At 44.5% G+C, this 27,216-nt stretch overlaps 1 protein-coding gene across 3 annotated transcripts in view; it reads left to right on the forward strand.

The window, feature by feature from the left end:
- Positions 1 to 27,216, forward strand: part of CFAP61 (cilia and flagella associated protein 61) — a 337,213-nt gene that overhangs the window by 105,101 nt on the left and 204,896 nt on the right. For 2 of the 3 annotated variants that reach the window (XM_056567635.1, XM_056567636.1), the window contains exons 15-16: positions 528 to 734; positions 2,274 to 2,408. In XM_056567635.1, coding sequence (XP_056423610.1) covers positions 528 to 734; positions 2,274 to 2,408 — 342 coding nt within the window. The remainder of the gene's footprint in view (positions 1 to 527; positions 735 to 2,273; positions 2,409 to 27,216) is intronic. The other variant, XM_056567638.1, reaches the window with a different exon arrangement.

Below are 27,216 nucleotides of genomic sequence, written 5' to 3' on the forward strand. Positions count from 1 at the left end.
GCGCAGCACTACGCAAATAGAATAGGAGCCTAGCGTTATCCCTACGCTATTTGCGTAGTACTGCCCATGCGCAGCCAATCAGGCTGATGTAGCGTCGACCAAGATGGTGGCTCCATAGAGAATAATAGGTCGACGCCTAGCGCGTTTGGGGACCAGGAGATGACTTCCGGTGGCGGCATAGCGGAGAAACGGGACCAGCCAGGTAATGGATCCCATTTAGAAACGTATATAACTTGTGATATCATTACATTTGGGCCCTAATTTTCTAGCGCTGCAGTTGTCCTTTAAGGCCCAATTCTCACCATGCCCACATGCATTGTGTCAAAATTGTATAAAAATTGGTAACTGCATTGGTTGGGGCTCTGCAGGTATATGGCCACTGTAGTGTCATGGCCTTGTCAAAAGACCTACAACTATTGGATCATTTCTGTTTTAGTAATGTAGTTTGTTACATCATACATGATAACATTAATGTATGCAGGTGTATTATGTGCCTTTCACGTTCTCTGTGCTATGTTGCTTTGTAGGACATTGAGTACATTCGGTCACACTACAACATTGAGGATTTTATCTACTTCAATCATCATCAGCGGGATGAGCACGGTCATTTCCACCATTATGCTCTAAATCCAATATTTAAACTGTACAGCAAGCATTTCCTGAAAGAGATTCTCCGCTTATCCCACAAGTCTTCTTTATATTACCCAGTATACCCTCCGTATGACCAAAATCAGGTAACTTACTGTACATTATCTGTTGTTGTTTTTTTCTTTAACTCAAGTTATTAAACGTTTAAGTAATTTACCAAGTAACCAACAGTCACAACTAATATTACAGGGATCGGAATGCTACTATAGCTTCCCTTTTATATAAAGGGTTATAAGTAGCCTTATAGAGCGCAAAATAAATGTAATTTTTTTCTTATAATTGTGCCAACATGACATGCAGTAATCTTCCATGAACAACATGCACACTTACAGAAAAAGAGAGAAGTAATCTGTAGGATGAAGTAATCTACAGCTCCAGACATAGGTATTTTTTCTATGGCAGATTTTCCCTTAAAGGGGTACTCCGGTGGAAAAATGTTTTGTTTTGTTTTTTAAATCAACTGATGCCAGAAAGTTTAACAGATTTGTAAATGACTTCTATTAAAAATGTTTACCCTTCCAGAGGAAATTCTTTTCTTTTTGAATTTCTTTTTTGTCTTGTCCACAGTGCTCTCTGATGACACCTCTGTCCGTGTCAGGAACTCTCCAGAGCAGCATAGGTTTGCAATGGGGATTTTCTCCTGCTCTGGAAAGTTCCTGATAAGGGCATGAGGTGTCAGCAGAGAGCACTGTGGACAAGACAAAAAAGAAATTCAAAAAGAAAAGAATTTCCTCTCTAGCATACAGTTGCTAAAAAGTACTGGAAGGGTAAAGATTTTTTAATAGAAGTAATTTACAAATCTCTTTAACGTTCTGGCACCAGTTGATTTAAAAAAAAAAAAATTCCACCGGAGTACCCCTTTAATTAAGATAACAGGTTGAATTGCCATGGTCAAGAAACAGTGAGACATTGAGGGGAATTTACTAAGATCAGGGGGCAGGAGGCCATACCCCTTTCTGCCCACTTTTCACTGAACCATGCTCAATTGCCTATTTTTCTGTTTGGTGTTTGATTCAAACTCATTCTTTTATTTTAGGTGGATTTTATCAAGTGATTAGCATTAAAAGTTAAGTTTTACAGCACCTTTTTAAAAAATTTTATTGTCTAACTTTTTTTTTAAGCCTAAAGCCATAAATGCTCACAAACTGTACTTGTGCCAGTGTAAAACTTAAAGTACTAGTTACACAGCATGGCAAATAGACAAAGGCCAGGATAGGGTTTACCATATACATTAGGATTGTATTGGATTCTAAGCAAAAGATCCTTATAACAATAATCAGAAGGCAAAATGGAGGAAGATAAGATGAGCTGATTTATGGTTGGTAGCGAGAGAATGTGCTCCTGGGAAACATACTGGTGCAGCAAAATGCCATAAACCAAGCCACTTGTTTATCTGCCATTCCCACAGAGATGGTAATGTAATTACTCTCATAATTATCTTCATTAGCGGTGGGTATTACGCGCACCTCATTCCGCTGCTCCTGCACTATGTTTATTTGTTATTATTTTTCTCTAACCCCCCGCATTCAATTTGCCAAGTCTGCTAAGAATTCTGTGTTTGTTAAACATCTGCGAGACACAGAGTTGACATTCTCCTTACTAAAATGAAGATGGTTGTCTTTTAGTTTAAGAATCCCTGCGCCCATTCACTGACATCTGCCCTTCATTACATGGTTCCCGTGCGACCAAGGCGACAGATTGTCTATCCTCTGGAAAAGCTTGGCATAAACGCTCCATCAAAGCAAGTCTCCAAGGATCAGGTGGGTAACAGAAGCTACAGCAGGCAACAGGCACCATGCCAGGCTCTACAAGGTTTGGCAGATGGCATGGAATTACTGTCTTAGTATGAATAGGTTGCTTCTTAATTACACAGATCTGAGTGTTCATACCCTTACAGGATGAGCTGGATCCCAATCTTTAAATGTATGGATCCAAAATATATATCTCACATCCCAAGCATAGCCTCAGAAACTAATGCAACCAAAGAAAATATTGAAGCTTTTGTCTGCCATTTAAAAGTAATTAAACTGGCTACAGGAAATGTTATAATACAAAAAAACATACAAGCATAACTCACCTGTTAAATCCCCTACCACTCCATCACCACTGGTCTGGTGATCCCTGCCATTCTTTGCTTATTTTTCTGGACATGCTGCACAACCACATGACCACTGCAGCCAGCCACTGGCTTTGGAGGTTATGCTAGCATGTCTAGTGCAAGACTGCTGAGGCCTGTGATTGGCTGCAGTGGTCACATGTGGAACCAGATTGCTCCAGGAAAATCAACTAAAACTGGTGGGACCACTGGAACTTCGGCACAGAAGCCCATTTCCTGTAGCTAGAATAATCTCTTAAATATTTAGACAACCCCTTTAATAAAATTCTCCTGTAAGTGTACCTGTCCCTTTAAAAAAACATTTGATATGCCCTAGAGACAAGTTTTGATCGGTCAGGGTCTGAGTATTTAAACCCCAACCAAACACAAGATAGATCTGGGAGATAATCCCATAGAGTTACACTCTAAGTTTGTCTCATTAAGTGCGCTCTTCTCTTGGCTCGTTCTAGCAGTCGGTCGGGGTCCGGGCACTACTACTACCTTTAAGAAAATAATGGGGGAGATTTCTCAAAACTTAAGCAGAGGAAAAGTTGACCACTTAGCATAGCAACCAATTAGATTGCTTCTGTTTTTTAAGAGACCTTTCTAAAAATGAAAGAAGCAATTTTTAAAGGGAACCTCAAGTGGTCCTGAGAGATCCCAATGACTTTTCTTGGGTTCAGGGGGTTCTGTCCTGTTTAACAAAAAAATGTTTGTGTACAAAAGAAAACCGATGAAACACAACCCGTTTTCTCTGGTGTGAACAGAGAGTATTACTAGTAACTATGATGGAGATTTATCAAAACCTGTGCAGAGGAAAACTTGCCCTGTTGCCCATAGCAACCAATCAGATCCCTTCTTTCATTTTTGAAAAGGCCTTTGAAAAATGAAAGAAGCAATCTGATTGGTTGCTTTGGGCAACTCAGCAACTTTTCCTCTGGACAGGTTTTGATAAATCTCCCCCTATGTAATCTCTAATGCCGCATTCACATTACAATTAGTGCCTTAGACACGATTTCTAAAGCTCAAATCGGCTGCAATTGTATCTGTGCACGGACGCATTCACTCTAATGACTGGCACAAACTCGATAAAAGCCAGCTAGTGACTACGAACGGGTCATATTCCAAGCGGATTCAACTCTTGACTTGGACTGAAAATCGTGCCTGCAAAGGGAGGGAATGCGCCTGTGTCTATCCATGCACAGATACAATAGCAGCCGATTTGAGCTTTAGAAATGGTATATGTGCATCGGAGGCATTTATCTTGATGTGAACACAGCCTAACAATATCCCAAATAATTTTTACGAACTGTGTGTAAGCTCGTAGTACTCATGCCTGTAGTAAACCCTGAAGTTGGCATGTAGATGCCCTTATGCTGTGATTCCATTTAGATCTTCATAAGTGTAGAGAATTGCCACCACAGACCCACCACAGTACAATTGTCTCTGTACACATGCCTGAATTGTTGTATAGAAATAGTCTATGGTGTTTTCCTTTTGACAGTAAAAGTATCAGTTGGAACTGAGTGGCAGTCCTTTAATTATAATTTGTTTTACATCTTTTATCTAAGAATAAGAACAGCAGGTACATTTTCTGATGGACACTTTCTCCGAACAACAAGATTTTAAATGTCCATAAAAATATGAGAGTAACTGGTTGATTTACAGAAGTTTTAATTCTCCGTGTATCTCTTAAGGGTCTATTTACATGTAAAGTATCCTGCGCATATTTGATATGCAGGATTTATAGCTGCAGATTTTATGCTCCAGATTTCAATGTAAACTAATTGACTGAACACAGCAACAAATCTAAAGCATCAAATATGCACAGGATACTGTGTACTGAGTACATCCTTAGGGCAAGGTCACACGTGACGCATCTACATCGTATTTTACGCCGATGGCAGTCACAGAGGGGAGGCAGGGCGAGCTTCCGACTGGGGCCAGGTAGCTCTGTGTGTTCACCCGTAGCGGCGACAGTGAGAAATCCGCCACTATGAGCAGACACACAGAGCTACCCGGCAGCAGCCGGAAGCTCGCTTTGCAGTCCCTCACTGCCGTCAACACATTCACAGCATGAAGTACGCTGCGGATGCGCGCTCCGTGTGATCCTGGCTGTAGCCGCAAGCTCGCTTTGCAGTCCCTGACTGCCGGCAGGACATTCGCATCATGAAGTACGCTGCGGATGCACCCCATGTGACCCTGCCCTAAAGTGTTTTTCAAGATAAAAAGGATCGGTTGGGGTTTTACTTCTGGGACCCTCATCACCTAAAGGAATGGAAGTGAAATGTCCACTGAGTGGGTGCATGTGTGGCCACCTAGTTAACAAAGGACTAGTACGCATTCTTGGCGCTACTTCATTCACTCTGTATGGGACTTTCAAACAGCCATGTATGGAAGCCCCATTAGTGTAAATGAAGCAGTGGCCAAGCGTCGCTCTGCCTATTCGTTCACTTGGGGGGCAGTTGACCTCTGTTGTCATGATCGGTGGGGTTCTTTTGGTCGGGCCCCCCCATCCCAATGAAAAGCTAGAACAGGGAATAACTTTTCATTTTGGGGGTTAACATTTTTAAGACCAAGCTGTGTGGTCACATGTTTGACAAGAGTAGAGTAAATTAAAACAAGAAATAGATGGAAGTGCCTAAAATCAAGCTTTTATTATTCCAATGATAAAAACCACCAGTAGAAGAGAGTGTCCCTAAATCAAATCGAAAGATAGCGAATATAATGTCACTCCAACTGCTAGGGATGTATTCCCAATGGTCCTGTAAGGTTCATGCAAACCATCAGCTTGCCCTAGTTGTAAACCACAGAAGACCCCCTACACAAACAGGGGTCACTATGGTAACAAATATTGGTTACAACAAATATTAACAAATATTGGTTACAGCTCCCTACGCGTTTTTGCTGCCTAATTTGACAGCGTCCTCAGGGGAGAGAGACCTAAATTACCAATAGAGACTGAGTAAAGTGAGTACCAATAAACCGGGTGTCTCCAATACAGTTTATATTGGGACTCCTCATATGATGATGTCGGGGTACGCCACTACCAGGTCTAATGGAAACGTATATGCACTAATCACCAATAACAAGTCCTATGTGGGTGTGAGTTATACAGAAACAGGTATTACATGCTACGCATTACCATATCCCAGGTTCCCCTGTAAAAACCTGTTACTTGTCACACACTGGTCTCCAAACTGTAGTCCTCCAGATGGTGCAAAACTACAACTCCCAGCATGCCCGGACAGCCAACGGCTGTCCGGGCATGCTGGGAGTTGTAGTTTGGCAACCACTGCTATACAATACCCCCTTGTGCATTTGTCTTTACGGAGATGCTTTTTGCGATCTCATTGATGTTCACGGTAGTGTCATTGCGTTAGGGCATCGGCAAAATCGTGAACTTTGGTTTATCCTGCTCTACCCTGTGTATTCCCAAACTCTATTTTTTTATTTATAAATTTTTTTTTTTTTTTTTTTAAAGTAATGGAATCCTTGTTTGGAAAAGAAATCGTCGATTTTCAGCCTGTTTACTTCTTCCCCGTCCTCACCATCTGGTTGTGTTGTGCAATCCATCTGCTCATTGTAATTATGTCATTATTGATACAGGAGAAGAATAGGTGAAAGCATTATTAAGAATAAGTGACCTGTTTTGGCAGCTTATTTGTTTTTCTGTCCTCCTGTTTCCTTTTTCACATGCATGCAACAGGCTGTGAATGTAGTCATACACCCCGTTGCATTACTTGACAACTATGTTGTTGATACATTTTTATATTTAAAGGCTGGAACACTTTAGACATGAATTGGTAGACCGAGCCGTATACTAAATGTACCCATGGACGTATTCATTTGAGAAATCCTATGAAAGAAAGAGTGAATGGTTAGGAGTCTTACAATATGATCTATAATGCCTTCTATTGTCAAGGATTTTTCTTTGTCAGGTTGTGAAAGCTAGGAAGCCGAGGTATCTGAAATTTTGTAAATGTCTTTGGCCCCTCTCCATTCAGTGACAGGACATACTGAAGCTGGAGCAATTGAAGAACATATTTTTCCTAACAAATAAAATGTATAAGGGCTTTTGAAAGTTCTTATTTCTTTTCCTTTTCTTTAGCTACTCTTGCTGCTAAAACCACTTTAGAAGCTCCGACTAAAAAAGTGTATACCTATGTGTCCTTGTTCTCTCCATATCTCACAGTCTAGAGCAGTGATCTTCAACCTGCGGACCTCCAGATGTTGCAAAACTACAACTCCCAGCATGCCCGGACAGCCGTTGGCTGTCCGGGCATGCCAGGAGTTGTAGTTTTGCAACATCTGGAGGTCCGCAGGTTGAAGACCACTGGTCTAGAGCGTGTTACTAGTGTCTGGTTACACTATTTGGGTAAAGGGGTATTCCGTTGAAAAATAATTTTTTTAAATATGAACTGGCTCCAGAAAGTTGAACAGATTTGTAAATTATTTCTATTAAAAAATCTTAATCCTACCAGTACTTATCAGCAGCTGAAGTTGAGTTGTTCTTTTCTGTCTGACCACAGTGCTCTCTGCTGACACCTCTGTCTGTCTCAGGAACCTTCCAGAGCAGGAGAGGTGTGCTATAGGGATTTGCTCCTACTCTCTACAGTTCCTGAGACAGACAGAGGTGTCAGCAGGGAGCACTGTTGTCAGACAGAAAATAACAACCCAAATTCAGCAGCTGATAAGTACTGGAAGGATTAAGATTTTTTTTTTAAATAAAAGTCATTTACAAAATCTGTTAAACTTTTTGGAGCCAGTTGATATGAGAAAAAAAAAAGTTTTTCACCGGAATACCCCTTTAAGGATGGGTTCACATCAATGTTTTTCATTTCTGCTACCCAATTCTGAAATTGAGAAACGGAAATGAAAATAAAGTTACAGAGTATATTAATTCCTATGGCCTTTTTTGTTTTTAATATCCATTGTACTCAGTTATCATCAGTTATGCTTTATTTCCATTATTCATACCGGGCATGCAGTATTTTTTTTTCCCGTCATAAATAATTTAAATAATTTAACGTACGTTAATAATTTAACATTGAGGTCTATGGTTACAGAAATAACCTCAGTTAAGCTCCGTTATTTTTATATCCATTATTGCTACTGAGCATGCACAGAAAATATTTAAAAAAAAAACTAAAGGGGTACTCCGCCCCTAGACATGTTATCTCCTATCCAAAGGATAGGGGTAGAGATGAGCGAATTTACAGTAAATTCGATTCGTCACAAACTTCTCGGCTCGGCAGTTGATGACTTATCCTGCATAAATTAGCACCTGAATGCTGAACTAATTTATGCAGGATAAGTCATCAACTACCGAGCCGAGAAGTTTGTGACGAATCGAATTTACTGTAAGTTCGCTCATCTCTAGATAGGGGATAACATGTCTGATTGCAGGGGATCCGGCCACTGGGACCCCTCACCATCCCCGGGCCCCAGGCGTCCGTGTTCGTGACATCATGCCAAGCCACGCCTTCTCTATTCATGTCTATGGGAGGGGGTGTGACGGCTAGTACACAGCCGTCACACCCCTGCCATAGTGACGTGGCTGATGTGACATAACCTTAGACTGTTTTTTCCTTACAAACAAAAAAAAGGATAAAAAAGCAAAGTAAATAAACAACACAGTACTTCATAAGACAATGCTTAAAAGTGGTAATACTCAGTTAATAGAAGGTATTCTGCTCAATTCAATGGGTTGTGCATCTAGAGCACAACACCAGGAATCGCTTGCCTGTTTAAGAAGAGCTGCTGCCTGGTTATCACTTACTCAAGATCCACCTTGGAAATAGTCATCTTGGACCATATTCAAAGGATAGGAGAGAATTCACTCATTTCCACTATTTTAAACAAACATAAAGTGCACAAATACAACGCATTTCAAGGTTAGACAAGTCTGGTGTTGGTGTCTTTACCTGATGAGGTGTGTCCAGCTTCAAAACATGTTGTATTTGTGCATCTTATGTTTAATGAAAATAAAGAAGTCATTTTGAAGAACAAGAAAGTACTGCATGAGTTGGTACTGATGAGTAACACTGGTCGTCTTGGAGCTGCAATAGATGAGGAGGCTATGTTAGACAAATAGGGAGCTGCTATTTTATATGTAGTCATCCATAAGAGGCAGAGCATGTTAGGTCTCTTCCTTATATCTACATCAGTGGTCTCCAAACTGTGACCCTCCTGATGTTTCAAAACGACAACTCCTAGCAATCCCGGACAGTCGTTGAGTGTCCAGGCATGCTGGGAGTTGTCGTTTTGCAATACCTGGAGGGCCACAGTTTGGAAATTCACTTCTTAAAGGGGTTATCTGGGATTAGTAAAACACAGCAGCTTTCTTCCAGAAACAGTGCCGCTCTTGTCCTCAGTTTGTGTGTTGTATTGCATTCCATTGCAGTGAATCAAACCTAAATGGGATACAACACACAACCTAAGGACACTGTTTTTGAAAGAAAGCAGCTATGTTGTACTAATCTTGGATAAGCCCTTTAAAGGAAATTCTGGGCAAAACTTTAAAACTCGTGCCCTTTACAGTTTTTGGCACTTATATGAAAAATAACTATAATGCAGCGCTGTATTAAGGGCCTATTCTACCCGCTCCCCACTCCCCTGCATTAGGAATACCTCTACTGAGTGTATGCGCTCCCTGCCACATAACTGGACATTAGAAGGATAAGCTTCCTGCTCCGTCTTCATAGCACCCCAGCACAAGACCCAGCATAATGTGATTCTATGGTACTGGGTCTTTTGCTGGAGACAGGTGCAGTGGAGATGGTGCAGGATGCCTGCCTTTTAATGCAGAGTTATATGCATTCAAAATGGATTGTTCACAGGGCAACACTAAAGTCATTTTACATAAAAGTGCCTAAAACTGTAGAGGTATATTTTAACATTTTCTAACTACACTCACATCTCTCTTTTCTTCCTCTATGGCCATTATACTTAAATCTCTGAAATCCTCATGGTATGCCGACATATGCCATTGTGCCACAAGTGCCACTGTGGTTGGCATCTAAGCTTCGTGTTGTTGTCCATTAGGTGACTCATATATGGACAATGACAAAATACCCTGCAGTTTGTTGGAGTACTTCTCAGTTAGGGTTGTTAGTTAGTTGTTGTTAGGGTGTTCACACCAAGGAATTGTAGAGGAATTTACTTAAAGGGGTACTCCGGTGATAACCTTTTTTCTTTTAAATCAACTGGCTCCGGAAAGTTAAACAGATTTGTAAAATTACTTCTATTAAAAAATCTTAATCCTTCCTGTACTTATTAGCTGCTGAATACTACAGAGGAAATTCTTTTCTTTTTGGAATGCTCTCTGATGACATCACAAGCACAGTTCTCTCTGCTGACGTTATTATAATAATAATAACGCTTTATTTATTGTTGTCCTTAGTGAGATTTGAACCCAAGGCCCAAGCACTGCAAGGCAGCAGTGCTAACCACTAAGCCACCATGCTGCCCTTAGCGTACATCTGCTATGCACGGTTGTTAAAATGGACAGAGATGTCAGCAGAGAGCACTGTGCTCGTGATGTCATCAGTGTTCCAAAAAGAAATGAATTTCCTCTGTAGCATTCAGCAGCTAGTACTGGAAGGATTAAGATTTTTTAATAGAAGTAATTTACAAATATGTTTAACTTTCTGGCACCAGTTGATTTAAAAGAAAAAAGGTTTTCACTGGAGTGCCCCTTTAAGTAATTCCGCTTGCTTATTCTGCTCCAATTCTGCCTTGAATAAAAGTATAATTGACTTTAATGGACTTTCTGCCTCTCTGAGAAATTTCCGCAAGCTGAATTCCGATACTGAATTCTATTCTATAGGTAACAAAATATGCACATACGAACGTACCCTAAGGGCTCATTCACACAAGTGTATTTTGTTTCTCACTCACAGCATGTTACCTGCTGCGAGTTTGAATGGGGGCAAGCTGTCACCAGCAGATTTTTGGCAGTGGAATCTCTGCTGTTGAAAATCCGCTGCAGACCCTTTTGACTTCAATGGGGTCTGTGGTGGACTTTCTGCTGCCGAAAATTTTCCCACCGAGAGCCCGCCCCCATTCAAATACCCAGCGGGAAACACACTGTGAGTTTGAAACAAAATACGCTCGTGTGAACACACCCTTAAAGTGGACTTCAAGTGGAAATGGCTGAACTACCTTCCCAACATAATTTGCTCCATCTCCTAGATTCTGCTTGTCTGTGGTTACTTATAACTGGTACCAGCCTTAAACCCTTTTGAGAGGTGCTGCGCCAGCACAGATGCCAGGACCATTATCTATAGGCAGCACTGATCGATAGCTTATGGCAGAGAACAGTACGAGCTACAGGAGAGTTGGGAACTGGATCAATGAGTCCCCAGTGCTTCAGATCATCAGAAGGGTTTTGTGAAAAGCAGTTCATCCTCACCTCCAATACAGTGACACAATCCTCAGGTCTTTTGAAAATAAAGCCCCAAAAAAACACATTTAGTGAAGTTGGTAATACTTGAACCTTTTATTCCTTTCACTGTGTACTTTACTAACCAAATAGGCAGTTATGTCAGGTTTCCTCATAAAATAATGAACACCGAGGCATCGGGTCAAGTGGCCTGTCAATGTCATTAGACAACAGAGTCCGCAATCTGCAGGCTCCAAAGATAGATACGTAGAATAATACTTCTATGGTCTTTCATTTCTATAAGGGAAGGGAGGCGTTAGGGAAGGGAGGCTTTAACCATTTCAGCATCATTGTATTAATTCATTACTTAGTGTCACGATGCCGGCTGGCAGGAGGTGGATCCTCTGTGCCAGAGAGGGATAGGCGTGGACCGTGCTAGTGGACCGGTTCTAAGTCACTACTGGTATTCACCAGAGCCCGCCGCAAAGCGGGATGGTCTTGCTGCGGCGGTAGTGACCAGGTCGTATCCACTAGCAACGGCTCAACCTCTCTGACTGCTGAAGATAGGCGCGGTACAAGGGAGTAGACAGAAGCAAGGTCGGACGTAGCAGAAGGTCGGGGCAGGCAGCAAGGATCGTAGTCAGGGGCAACGGCAGGAGGTCTGGAACACAGGCTAGGAACACACAAGGGAACGCTTTCACTAGGCACAAGGGCAACAAGATCCGGCGAGGGAGTGCAGGGGAAGTGAGGTATACATAGGGAGTGCACAGGTGAAGACACTAATTGGAACCACTGCGCCAATCAGCGGTGCAGTGGCCCTTTAAATCGCAGAGACCCGGCGCGCGCGCGCCCTAGGGAGCGGGGCCGCGCGCGCCGGGACAGGACCGAGGGAGAGCGAGTCAGGTACGGGAGCCGGGGTGCGCATCGCGAGCGGGCGCCACCCGCATCGCGAATCGCATCCCGGCTGGAGGCGGTACCGCAGCGCACCCGGTCAGTGGATCTGACCGGGGCGCTGTAGTAGCGAGGATGAGGCGAGCGCTCCGGGGAGGATCGGGGACCCGGAGCGCTCGGCGTAACAGTACCCCCCCCCTTGGGTCTCCCCTTCTTCTTGGGGCCAAAGAACCTGAGGACCAAAAACTCAATTTTTTCGTGATGAGGTCCGATGCACATTAGGAGGGGTTCCGTGCGGTAACGCACGGCACAGTCCAATCTTTCATTGTTAACACAATTGATGTAGAGGGGTCTGGCGAGACTGGTCACAGGGACGTTGAACCTGTTGATAAGAGAGGCCAAAAAAAAATTTCCTGCAGATCCGGAATCCAAGAAGGCCATAGTAGAGAAGGAGAAGGTAGAGGCAGATATCCGCACAGGCACAGTAAGGCGTGGAGAAGCAGAGTTGACATCAAGAACTGTGTCACCTTTGTGCGGAGTCAGCGTACGTCTTTCCAGGCGGGGAGGACGGATAGGACAATCCTTCAGGAAGTGTTCGGTACCGGCATAGTACAGGCAAAGATTCTCCATGCGGCGTCGTGTCCTCTCTTGAGGTGTCAAGCGAGACCGGTCAACTTGCATAGCCTCCACGGCGGGAGGCACAGGAACGGATTGCAGAGGACCAGAGGAGAGAGGAGCCGGGGAGAAAAACGCCTCGTGCGAACAAAGTCCATATCCAGGCGGAGCTCCAGACGCCATCCGGAAAAACGCATGTCAATGCGAGTGGCAAGATGAATGAGTTCATGTAGGTTAGCAGGAGTTTCTCGTGCGGCCAGAACATCTTTAATGTTGCTGGATAGGCCTTTTTTAAAGGTCGCGCAGAGGGCCTCACTATTCCAGGACAACTCGGAAGCAAGAGCACGGAACTGAATGGCGTACTCGCCAACGGAAGAAACACCCTGGGCCAGGTTCAGCAGGGCAGTCTCGGCAGAAGAAGCTCGGGCAGGCTCCTCGAAGACACCACGGACCTCAGCGAAGAAGGACTGGACTGTGGCTGTGGCAGGATCATTGCGGTCCCAGAGCGGTGTGGCCCAAGACAAGGCCTTTCCAGAAAGGAGACCACGGCAGAGTCTAGAGTCCCCATCAAATTTGTCCGGCAGGGACAAGCAGGGGTTAGGAGCGGACGGACGCTGCGGAGGAGTTGCAGGAGCCGGCGGAGGAGATGGTTGTTGCAGTTGCAGCTGCTGTGTCTGTGACTGCAGTTGCTGTATCTGCGGCAGCAGCTGCTGTATCTGTGACTGCAGTTGCTGTGTCACGGTGGTCAAGTATGCCAGCTGGTGATTTCGTTGGGTGATCATTAGGGACTGCTGGGCAATCACCGTGGAAATGTCGGCAAGACTTGACAGCGGCACCTCAGCGGAATCCATGGCCGGATCTACTGTCACGATGCCGGCTGGCAGGAGGTGGATCCTCTGTGTCAGAGAGGGATAGGCGTGGACCGTGCTAGTGGACCGGTTCTAAGTCACTACTGGTATTCACCAGAGCCCGCCGCAAAGTGGGATGGTCTTGCTGCGGCGGTAGTGACCAGGTCGTATCCACTAGCAACGGCTCAACCTCTCTGACTGCTGAAGATAGGCGCGGTACAAGGGAGTAGACAGAAGCAAGGTCGAACGTAGCAGAAGGTCGGTGCAGGCAGCAAGGATCGTAGTCAGGGGCAACGGCAGGAGGTCTGGAACACAGGCTAGGAACACACAAGGGAACGCTTTCACTAGGCACAAGGGCAACAAGATCCGGCGAGGGAGTGCAGGGGAAGTGAGGTATACATAGGGAGTGCACAGGTGAAGACACTAATTGGAACCACTGCGCCAATCAGCGGTGCAGTGGCCCTTTAAATCGCAGAGACCCGGCGCGCGCGCGCCCTAGGGAGCGGGGCCGCGCGCGCCGGGACAGGACCGAGGGAGAGCGAGTCAGGTACGGGAGCCGGGGTGCGCATCGCGAGCGGGCGCCACCCGCATCGCGAATCGCATCCCGGCTGGAGGCGGTACCGCAGCGCACCCGGTCAGTGGATCTGACCGGGGCGCTGTAGTAGCGAGGATGAGGCGAGCGCTCCGGGGAGGATCGGGGACCCGGAGCGCTCGGCGTAACAGTACCCCCCCCCTTGGGTCTCCCCTTCTTCTTGGGGCCAAAGAACCTGAGGACCAAAAACTCAATTTTTTCGTGATGAGGTCCGATGCACATTAGGAGGGGTTCCGTGCGGTAACGCACGGCACAGTCCAATCTTTCATTGTTAACACAATTGATGTAGAGGGGTCTGGCGAGACTGGTCACAGGGACGTTGAACCTGTTGATAAGAGAGGCCAAAAAAAAATTTCCTGCAGATCCGGAATCCAAGAAGGCCATAGTAGAGAAGGAGAAGGTAGAGGCAGATATCCGCACAGGCACAGTAAGGCGTGGAGAAGCAGAGTTGACATCAAGAACTGTGTCACCTTTGTGCGGAGTCAGCGTACGTCTTTCCAGGCGGGGAGGACGGATAGGACAATCCTTCAGGAAGTGTTCGGTACCGGCATAGTACAGGCAAAGATTCTCCATGCGGCGTCGTGTCCTCTCTTGAGGTGTCAAGCGAGACCGGTCAACTTGCATAGCCTCCACGGCGGGAGGCACAGGAACGGATTGCAGAGGACCAGAGGAGAGAGGAGCCGGGGAGAAAAACGCCTCGTGCGAACAAAGTCCATATCCAGGCGGAGCTCCAGACGCCATCCGGAAAAACGCATGTCAATGCGAGTGGCAAGATGAATGAGTTCATGTAGGTTAGCAGGAGTTTCTCGTGCGGCCAGAACATCTTTAATGTTGCTGGATAGGCCTTTTTTAAAGGTCGCGCAGAGGGCCTCACTATTCCAGGACAACTCGGAAGCAAGAGCACGGAACTGAATGGCGTACTCGCCAACGGAAGAAACACCCTGGGCCAGGTTCAGCAGGGCAGTCTCGGCAGAAGAAGCTCGGGCAGGCTCCTCGAAGACACCACGGACCTCAGCGAAGAAGGACTGGACTGTGGCTGTGGCAGGATCATTGCGGTCCCAGAGCGGTGTGGCCCAAGACAAGGCCTTTCCAGAAAGGAGACCACGGCAGAGTCTAGAGTCCCCATCAAATTTGTCCGGCAGGGACAAGCAGGGGTTAGGAGCGGACGGACGCTGCGGAGGAGTTGCAGGAGCCGGCGGAGGAGATGGTTGTTGCAGTTGCAGCTGCTGTGTCTGTGACTGCAGTTGCTGTATCTGCGGCAGCAGCTGCTGTATCTGTGACTGCAGTTGCTGTGTCACGGTGGTCAAGTATGCCAGCTGGTGATTTCGTTGGGTGATCATTAGGGACTGCTGGGCAATCACCGTGGAAATGTCGGCAAGACTTGACAGCGGCACCTCAGCGGAATCCATGGCCGGATCTACTGTCACGATGCCGGCTGGCAGGAGGTGGATCCTCTGTGTCAGAGAGGGATAGGCGTGGACCGTGCTAGTGGACCGGTTCTAAGTCACTACTGGTATTCACCAGAGCCCGCCGCAAAGTGGGATGGTCTTGCTGCGGCGGTAGTGACCAGGTCGTATCCACTAGCAACGGCTCAACCTCTCTGACTGCTGAAGATAGGCGCGGTACAAGGGAGTAGACAGAAGCAAGGTCGAACGTAGCAGAAGGTCGGTGCAGGCAGCAAGGATCGTAGTCAGGGGCAACGGCAGGAGGTCTGGAACACAGGCTAGGAACACACAAGGGAACGCTTTCACTAGGCACAAGGGCAACAAGATCCGGCGAGGGAGTGCAGGGGAAGTGAGGTATACATAGGGAGTGCACAGGTGAAGACACTAATTGGAACCACTGCGCCAATCAGCGGTGCAGTGGCCCTTTAAATCGCAGAGACCCGGCGCGCGCGCGCCCTAGGGAGCGGGGCCGCGCGCGCCGGGACAGGACCGAGGGAGAGCGAGTCAGGTACGGGAGCCGGGGTGCGCATCGCGAGCGGGCGCCACCCGCATCGCGAATCGCATCCCGGCTGGAGGCGGTACCGCAGCGCACCCGGTCAGTGGATCTGACCGGGGCACTGTAGTAGCGAGGATGAGGCGAGCGCTCCGGGGAGGAATGGGGACCCGGAGCGCTCGGCGTAACACTTAGCTTTATTGCAGCATAAACAACGTAACAACCCTGGGGTGCCATACAATATGGGGGCAGATTTATTTCATAAGCAGATGGGTTCACCTTAGGAGAGGATTGGCAAAATATTATTTAATTTTGCATGGAGATTTAGTAATAGTTAGTGGACATCAAATGGGGAGTTCGTGTGGTTTTGGGGAACCAAAAATCATTGCACAGTGCCTTATTAAAACTTAAAAAGCACCTGTCACCAAATAAACGTATCTAAACTAACTCAGGCTATGTTCCCTAACTACTCTTAACACCCCTCCAGTCCTTTTTTTTTTTTTTTGAGCTTTAAAAAGCTCTTATCTTACCTTTCTTCTTGCTCACATAGTGCAATTTTCCAGCAGGAGAAAGTAGGCGTTTCCCAGCAGACATGACATCACTGAAGCCTGCTGGGGGACCACTTCCGCACTCACATGGTTACAGTGCTGTGATGAATAGAAGACCTCAGGCTCTCTGCATGTTTCAGTCTGCGTTGCTATCAGTGAGGCTCTCCTGCGGGGTTAAGTATGTGCAGCTTTCTGTAAGAATCTGTGGAGCTTTTACTTTCTGTGCAGCTGTCAATCAAGCACAGTGCAGAGAAACACTTCCAGGCCAGGAGGAGACCAAACTCACTGTATTAATTGTGGCAGGGAACAGAACAGAGCCATCTAGTAGCCATTTTTTATATTACATTTTAAACATATTTGTGGTGTCGGACGGGGTAATGTGTAATTAAGCTTATTGTGATGCCAGGGTGTGGTTGACCTATATACCACCCTAGGTAGGCCAGCTTCACCTGTACCAGGCATGGGGCAAATAATCACTCCGATGCAAGGTTGCAGTTAACTGGCTTGGTTTACTGAAGTTGAAAAGATAGTACAATCCATTACAGCTCAGATTAGCGTGAAGGAAATGCAGAGTGAACTTAGTGAAGCTTATCGGCTTGCTGGGACTTATAGTTGATTGTGCTGTATATAATTGACTTAACTGGTATGCAGCTCACGCTATACTTTAGGGACTTGGACTTGACTAACTTGGCTGAAATAATCCCTGAGATTGTAGGCTTTTACCGCAAGGCTTTGACTTTCACCTGGGTAGTGGGGTTAAAGGAGTACTCTGATTTTTAAATGTATAACCCCCAAATGTTCCCCATGGCTGTACCTCTCTGCACATGTACTTATTTCTGAAATCGGTGCTGCCATTCTCCCGGTGCGGGGCCCCGTATTTTCTACCACTTCCTGGTCATGGTGGTGTGGAGGATGACGCAAAAATCGTCATCCCCCATGCTGCATTGCTACAATTTATGGTCCCTCCGTGCCTCCTTGCTCCTCAACCCCTCCCCTCCCTCCTGCTCTCCCCTCCCCTCCCTCCTGCTCTCCCCTCCCTATTAATTTTAATAAAAATGCCCCTCCCCGCTGCCGCCCATGCCCCTAAACACTCCCCTATCATCTTTGTCTCCCTCCCCCTCCATTCCCCCGCACCAATGAAAGGGAGCTCCGCGGCTGCACTCGGCTCCCGGTGGAGATATAGCTATGCGGGCACACGCTGCTCTCATAGCTACATCTCCCGTGGTGCCTGAGAAGTTTGTAATGGATTTCTTTTACTGTAGTCAAGTAGCGCATGCGCTCTGAATTGAGGCTACGCTACAAAAGTGACTAAGTAGTTTGTAGAATATCCCTGATAGTTAAACCAGAGTAACTATCAGGGATATCATTGGCCCACAGTAATCACATGTCCGATTCCGGGGAGATGGTATGTGCGCATGCGCGGCCTGATCGCGCTGATAGGCGCAGGGTATTCTGATGCGTTTGCACAGCCCAGCCAATGACGGCTGTGCAAACGAAGACCAGATGAGTATGCAAAGGATGGGAGTGACCGGATCGTGGCGAGAGGGGCTGGCTCAGAGTGGGGAGGACTATGAGAGCGGTGACGTTTCGTTACAAGATGGCTGCTGTCGGCTGAACGAAATTCATAATTCTGCCAGACAGGCTGTACTTCCGGATATCAGAAAAGTCGGGGATGCGTGCAAGTGAGACTACAGAGGTAATTGACTTTCTTATATAACTTCTTGCAAGCTGTGCAATGCCCTAAAATAACTTTGCTCCAGAGTACTCCTTTAACTTGTAGTAGATGCATGGTTGCTGGACTAGTTCTCAAGCCTCCTTTCAGATCCACCTCACAGACAGACTTCACTCCTCACCAAACTGTACCTCAAAAATACTGAACTCTGAACTCTGGCTACAGTATATAAGGGGACAATTTAGATCCTTCCCATTGGGCTGATAAGTCACATGTTCACCACTGCATACTCCCCTTAACAGCATGGTCCTTGACAACAGGTTTCTTAAAGTAATAAGTGCATAGAAAATACAATACATTAACCCTTATGTAACATTATTTAGTGCGTTATGGAGAGTTCTAAGGAGTTCTAACCGACTGAACTGATTTACAGCTTTTACTATGTTTTGAACCCATTCCTGGTTTTGCCTAAAAATATTGAACAAAATACTGTGTGTGAACCCAGCCTTATGGCAGAGGATTTACTTTCCCTGCTAAAGGAAACAATTTTTTATAATATAATTAAATGACTCAACTACAGCTAAGTAATTTAAGGGGCTGGCTGAGAGTGAAAGTTTGAATTAACTTTTCATTTGTTGTCCAGACATTTAGTTTAGATCGCTTCGGTTGTCACTACTGAGACCCATTGCTATCGCGAGTTACAACGGGTGAAATGTGTGATAGAGCAAGCATCACTCCTCAGCTTGCTTTTTTAATAGAAGTAATTTACAAATCTGTTTAACTTTCTGGCACCAGATGATTTAAAAAAAAAGTTTTCCACCGGAGTACCCCTTTAAGGTATCTTTTGAAATAACAAAAAAAGCCGACATTTTATTGGAATAAACAGGAAAATACGAGATTAGTAAAGGTTTTTGAGATTCCAATCTCCCCTATATAGCAATTTATAACATAAGTTGTACGCCCTAGAATCGTCTAGATCATGTGTACTCCCACTTTGTTTATTACATAGAGAAGACGTGGTGACATGTTCTCTTTAAGGCATTGCCTCAGACTGAATACCCTTTCATAATGTAGTACTATGTATCCAATGTAACACACAAAAGAATCCTTCAGCTGATGGCCTTTTTAATTGTTCTAGTCGCGCGGCGCTCATCTTATTATTTTGCAGTTGCATTTTATCCTCATTAAATCTTCTTGCTGTCTTTTATTGATGAAATGCGGCTCTTTTATGTATTCAGATGGCTACTTGTTAACTAGTCTTGAGACAGCTGAAAAGACTGTCTTGTTCTTTTCGCACAATGATCATTTCAGCCTTTCTATAAATGCCATTAACACCTGTATGCGGCTGACATCTTGCTTTCAAGGCAAGGTAGGTCATCTTCCTTTTAATTTCTCAAATGTGCAAAAGTGACAAACATTGGGGACATTCCTGCTAACAATGCCATCTGCTGCCTGCCATGATTGGGCAATAGTCAAGCTCTCAAATGAGATGTAATGGGAAAAACACAGGAAACCTGCTGACTTTTACTCTGAGGAAATGGACTGTCAGCCGGCACTTTACATGTAATGTGTTTGCAGAGGAGATCTATGCCATAAATTTACTGGGTTGACTAGGAAAGTGAAAGCATGATGAACCCTTAATCTAAGTTCAAGCATTTACCTTGTTAATAAGTAACACAGTTTTACCATCAGTGAGCACCCAAAAGAATGACCAGGGCTGGTATGTTTATAGCTTTACCATACATATAAGAAAGGTGGATCAAGCTAATTTAGAGGAATATTAAAGAAACTGCACTAAACTAATCATTAAATCTGAGGAATAACATTTAAATATGAAACCCCATAGAAAAACTTATAATAAGACCCCAGTGCATCATGACCCCCTTCAGCAGTCAGTACAGAACATGAACATTTTTTGATCCTTATTCACATGGATATTATAATGTACTATTAAACAAACACAGTAATGGGATAATGTGCTTCACAGCCTTATCAAGATGGAAGGATAATGCACACAGCAATGTCACAGTAATGGGATAATATGTACAGTGATGTCATAGTACAGAAATAATGCACACAGGGATATCATGGTAGTGGGATAATGTGTACAGTGATGTCAGAGTACAGGAGTAATGCACACAGTGATGTCATGGTAGTGGGATAATGTGTACAGTGATGTCAGAGTACAGAAATAATGCACACAGGGATATCATGGTAGTGGGATAATGTCTACAGTGATGTCAGAGTACAGGAGTAATGCACTCATTGATGGCACAGTAATGGATTAATGTGAACAGCAATGTCAAAATACAGGAATAATGCGCACAGTGATATCATATTAATGGGATAATGTCCATAGAGGTGTAGGAGCACAGGAATAATGCACACAGTGATGTCACAATAGAGATACTGGGCCTCATTTATCAAAACTGTCTTTGTGATCCATAGCAACCAATCACTGGCTAGGTTTCATTTTACAGAACAGTTTAAGAAATGAAAGCTAGGCTCTGATTGGTTGCTGTCGTCAACTAAGACAGTTTTAGTTTGAGATAGTTTTGATAAATCTGCCCCTAAGGTTACAGGAATAAAGTACACAGTGATGTGACAGTACAAGAAAAATACACAGAATGATTTAAAAACGGACTAAGTGTGAGGAGCTTGGTGCAAAGTGGATGTGGTGCCACACAAAGAGGGTGTCACATACACACATCTAATTTATTACAATTTACTCCTGTAAACAGGCAGTTAGATTGCATGGATATTTTAAGTGTTCAAAGAAGTCTCGTTGGGGTAGGATTGTATTAACTTGAAGCTTCTTCTCGTTCATACAATTCTGTAGAGATGTTCATATTAACTGATGCAGTTCCATTGTAATGTTACCAAAGGGATAAGAGCAACATAAGGATTTGTGGTCTTTAAAGGGGTACTCTGCCCCTAGACATCTTTTTCCCTATTTAAAGGATAGGGGATAAGATGTCTGATCGCGGGGGTCCCTAGCTGCTGTGGCACCCCAGACATCTGGTGCACGGAGCGAACTTCGCCCCGTGCCGGATGACTAGTGATGCGGGGCGGAGGCTTGTGATGTCACTGTCAAACCCCGCTTGTGATGTCACGACCACGGCCCCCCAATACAAGTCTATGGGACGGCCGTCACGCCCCCTCCCATAGACTTGCATTAAACAGACGTGGCCGTGACATCACGAGCGGGGTGTGGACGTGACGTCTCAAGCCTCCAGCACTGCACCTGATGCTCTAAACGAACGCCGGGTGCAGCAAGGAGATTGTGGGGGTCCTTAGCGTCGGGAGCCCCGTGATTAGCCATCTTATCCCCTATCCTTTGGATAGGGGATAAGATGTTTGGGGGCGGAGTACCCCTTTAATGCTTCACTGGAAAATATGGGAAGGAGGAAATGCAAAATAGCTCTCACCTTTTAGAGACAGCTTCCCTTCATGCCTGACTTGTTTGAGAAGCTTTAGAACATGATTTGGGATTTAACAAACCAAGTCAGAAACTGTAACTGTAAAAACTGTAAAACTTTTTTACTGTAAAGGATCAGGAACCCTAAAATAGCTGTTTACAGATGGGTAAATTACCCATTTGTGGTAGTTTCTGGCTTGGCTCATTTTCCTAGTAATGTTCTAAGGCTTCTTAAACAAGTCAGTCATTAAATTGAAGAGAAGCTACATCCCGAAAGTAGCGAGCTACTCCAAAAGAGAGCTACTTCTCAAACTCTCCTTCCCTGAATTCCTAGTGAAGCATAAGTGGTCACAAACCTTGACGGTGCTCTCCTCAAGGAAAAACCTTACCGCTTTGGTGCCATTACAACGGTACTGTATCAGTTAATGTGGACAGCTCTACAGAATTGTATGAACATGTAGAAGCCTAAAGTTATTACAATCCTACCCTTTGACATTTACTTAAATTAATGCTACCTCCAAAAGGTGGCACTAGAGAGCTACTGCATATTATGATAATGGTAGACTCTTACTGATTTCATCCTGTTTGGTCCCCAAAGCTATTTACATTGTACTTAAAGCCCTCAAAGGCATCTGTATGTTCATTGTGCAGTCCATGTGGAACAGTTGTTCAAACCTTATGCAATATTGATGAGTTGACATAGTGCTGGGCCTTATGGCTTAGAAACCAAGCCCAGACAGCATCTGATAAATACCTCTACGCTATGGCTCTTTGTTTAATTACCCGTCAAGCATTAGCAGCAGATATCTTCATATCATGATTGATAAGTCCTACGCATGTGTTTTCTAATGTGTGGTCAAGTTGCAAAATGTTGGCTTTTACATCAGTGTACTTATCAGGAATCCTGTTTCCAGGTCTGATGAAAGAAAATCTGTTACTATGTGTGTGTGTTAATATGTGTGTTTTATGAGTCTTTTATCTTCTCCATCCCTGAGAGTGTTAACAGTTCAAATACTCAACTGTTACTGTGGTAATGGCTGCCACACATGATGTTCAGTACGAAGCCATAAGCATCCCCCAAGGATTATATATGCAAAAATCTTTTAGACCCAACACTTGTATTATAGACGTTGATGAGATGAATGATTCTTCATTATAAAAGAATGTTGTTAATATGCTTCTGAAGAAAGGGTCGTGAGATCTTCTCTGTCTTAACAAAATTTACATTGTGGGTCATAAAGGAGGTTGACATTGGGCTATTATTTGGTTATAATTATGGATGCAGAGAATGCACAGTTCTATCATTCATCTGACTATGGTATAGAAATAATAGGTGAATGAAACATTCTACTTTACATAAAAGAGCAGATAGGAAGAAAGGTTCTAAAGGCCTGAAGCTAGGATGGCAAAAATTCACATTGTACATTTTTATTTTAGTTACAAAATATGTTTATTGGAGTAACACAAAAACCTACAAAAAAACAAACAAAAAACAAACATACAAGCGGTGGTTTATCATTAGCAAAAGAAAAACATCTAAGGATGAAGACACTATAAAGTAGTAATAGCCATATGATTGGCATAAATAAACAGACATTCATATAAAAAGTGTAGCAGAAAAGATGGCTTCGGGTGGGTTTACATATATACCACACATACATCACGTTGTACATGTAAAATGTATGTGTAAAAGGTGTCAAAAACATACGCAAATCTGATATAGATTTGAATACATTTTTTATGTATACCGCAAAGTTTGTGATATTTGTTTGTTTACATTTATATACATTTGCATATGCTTTAAGCTTATACTTTTCTTTTTGGATCTGTATTTACTGTATGATGCAGCAGGTTGCTCGAGACACCTCTGACAGGCACCTCTAACCTAGGGAGGTGCCCAACCTCTCCCCAGCATATACACTGCTCAAAAAAAATTAAGGGAACACTTTAACAACACAATGTAACTCCAAGTCAATCACACTTCTGTGAAGTCACACTGTCCACTTAGGAAGCAACACTGATTGACAATCAATTTCACATGCTGTTGTGCAAATGGAAAAGACAACAGGTGGAAATTATAGGCAATTAACAAGACACCCCACAGACCACTTCTCAGTTCCCATGCTTCCTGGCTGATGTTTTGGTCACTTTTGAATGCTGGCAGTGCTTTCACTCTAGTGGTACCATGAGATGGAGTCGACAACCCACACAAGTGGCTCAGGTAGTGCAGCTCATCCAGAATGGCACATCAATGCAAGCTGTGGCAAGAAGGTTTGCTGTGTCTGTCAGCGTAGTGTCCAGAGCATGGAGGCACTACCAGGAGACAGGCCAATACATCAGGAGACGTGGAGGAGGCCGTAGGAGGGCAACAATCCAGCAGCAGGACCGCTACCTCTGCCTTTGTGCAAGGAGGAACAGGACGAGCACTGCCAGAGCCCTACAAAATGACCTCCAGCAGGCCACAAATGTGCATGTGTCCACTCAAACTGTCAGAAACAGACTCCATGAGGGTGGTATGAGGGCCCGACATCCACAGGTGGGGGTTGTACTTACAGCCCAACACTGTGCAGGACGTTTGGCATTGGCCAGAGAACACCAAGATTGGCAGATTTGTCACTGGCACCCTGTGCTCTTCACATATGAAAGCAGGTTCACACTGAGCATGTGTGACAGAAGTGACAGAGTCTGGAGACGCCGTGGAGAATGTTCTGCTGCCTGCAACATCCTCCAGCATGATTGGTTTGGCGGTGGGTCAGTAATGGTGTGGGATGGTATTTCTTTGGGAGGCTGCACAGAGGTAGCCTGACTGCCATTAGGTACTGAAATGAGAATCTCAGACCCCTTTTGAGACCATATGGTGGTGCGGTTGGCCCTGGGTTCCTCCTAATGCAAGACAATGCTAGACCTCATGTGGCTGGAGTGTGTCAGCAGTTCCTACAAGAGGAAGGCATTGATGCTATGGACTGGCTCGCCCGTTCCCCAGACCTGAATCTGATTGAGCACATCTGGGACATCATGTCTCGCTCCATCCACCAATGCCACATTGCATCACAGACTGTTCAGGAGTTGGCGGATGGTTTAGTCCAGGTCTGGGAGGATATCCCTCAGGAGACCATCCGCCACCTCATCAGGAGCATGCCCAGGCATCATAGGAAGGTCATACGGGCACGTGGAGACCACACACACTACTGAGACTCATTTTGACTTGTTTTAAGGACATTACATAAAGTTGGATCAGCCTGTAGTGTGGTTTTCCACTTTGATTTTGAGTGTGACTCCATATCCAGACCTCCATGGGTTGATACATTTGATTTCCATTGATAATTTTTGTGTGATTTTGTTGTCAGCACATTCAACTATGTAAAGACGAATGTATTTCATACGATTAGATCATTCATTCAGATCTAGGATGTGTTATCTTAGTGTTCACTTTATTTTTTTGAGCAGTGTATAAACAAATATACACATACATTTATAAAGAGGGTGAGTAGAGAACAGACATAGAGATAGAAAGATGAAGAGAGATGGAAAAATAGTGAGAGAGAATATATAGCTGAATATAGCATCTTAAATACAAACAAATGATAAACAACAACAGATCTAGAAGCATAAAAATACAAAAGAAGAAGAAGGTAGCAGCACTCCTAAAAGATGAACTGAAGCTGGATGCACATCAGAGCGGAGGTCCTAGGTTATAGGATTCCACATGGGGATACAATAGAAGAAGATCACTGTGGCACTCCAAGGGGGTGAGTAAAATGAGTAGCGTTTATTCCATCAAGAAACACATGGCAACGTTTCATCTGCTACAATGCAGCCTTTCAGAAAGCCAGGCTCGAGGAAGGCTGCATTGTAGCAGCTGAAAAAATGAAATAAACGCTACTCATTTTACTCACCCCCTTGGAGTGCCGTAGTGATCTTCTTCTGAAGCATAAAAATAGATATTGTGGGAGATTTGCTCTATAGAGCCAGGCAAATTGTTTATTAATGTGTTTATGCTGTTGGTTATTTAACCCCTGATGTTTATCCCTGAAGAAAATTTTTGAAAAGTAACACCAACTAAATTACAGGCCTAAATTACAGAAACTCAAAACTATATAGCAAGACCAATGTTCTGCTTTAGGGAAAAAAATGTTATTCCACTTCAAATAGTTTTTTTTTACATTCATATTGTCAGACATTGGTAAAGGGCTTACAACAGGGATGGGTAGGTTACATGGTGAAAATGACACATTGATACTTTCTGTTGGAAGCAAAGGGGTACTGCTGTGGATTCTTTTTTTTTTAAATCAACTGGTGCCAGCAGTATGTTAAACAGATTTGTAAATTACTTCTATTAAAAAAATCACAATCCTTCCAGTACTTATCAGCTGCTAATTCTTTCTGGAGTTCTTTTCTGTCTGACCACAGTGCTCTCTGCTGACACTTCTGTCGATGTCAGGAACTGTCCAGAGCAGAATAGGTTTGCTATAGGGATCTCTGGACAGTTCCTGACATGGACAGAGGTGTCAGCAGAGAGCACTGTGGTCAGACTGAAAAAAAATGTGTGTATGAGATAGGAGGTATAAGATTGGGAAGGAGTGAGTCAATAAGCGGACTGTAGGGTGTAAGAAGTGGCTAAGAACCTCTGACTAAATGAATGAAAGTCGTCAAAAACATGTGTGACAATAATAGCAAATTTATTAATAACTAGAATGGATCTTCGAGTGGATGCCAGCAATCCACTCCAAGGTTATGCATATACAACAAAATATTAAAATTAGGCAAGATATTGATAATTCAATAAATAAAACAATGTGAAGGAAGAGCCTAGAGGGCTCGAAACGCGTCTGATCACCCAGCACATGCTACAATTTGATTCCTACACCGATCAAGCTTGCCTTTGCTTGTTATTAAGGAACATCTAACCCATATGCGCATACCAGCGCATCATCAGCTTGCCGGCAGACTCCTCCGTGAAGACATCAGCCTGCCGCTGACCACAGGATCCCAGGTCCGAGACTACTCACCGGCCGCGGACATCAGGACACTGGGAGCATCGGAGTGCGGCCCCCCCCTGACACCGGAGTGGGTGAGTGTACTTTTTTCCTGTATTTCTGTGCCGAACCGCCGTGCCGTGCTACCACCCTCACCCACAGGTGTCAGGGACAGCAAACTAAGTCACCGAGGCCTCCTGCACCTCGTACCCACTTACCACCTTGCTTCACGGTAGCGCTACCACATTCCGCTTGTCCCCTGGAACTGTATCGCAGCGCTCGCTTCTACAGAGCCAGCCGCACCACAGTGGGCACTTTCTGAGGTGTTCCAGTGCTGCCTAGGACCTTTCTAAACGCAGTAACCCACAGACTGTGCACTGTATGCTCTTAAAAGACATACCATAACTTATTGGTCACATTGTTTTATCTATTGAATTATCAATATCTTGCCTAATTTTAATATTATGTTGTATATGCATAACCTTGGAGTGGATTGCCGGCATCCACTCAAAGATCCATTCTAGTTATTAATAAATTTGTTATTATTGTCACACATGTTTTTGACGACTTTCATTCATTTAGTCAGAGG

Source organism: Hyla sarda, chromosome 3 (assembly GCF_029499605.1).
Source record: "Hyla sarda isolate aHylSar1 chromosome 3, aHylSar1.hap1, whole genome shotgun sequence".
Lineage (NCBI taxonomy): Eukaryota > Metazoa > Chordata > Amphibia > Anura > Hylidae > Hyla > Hyla sarda.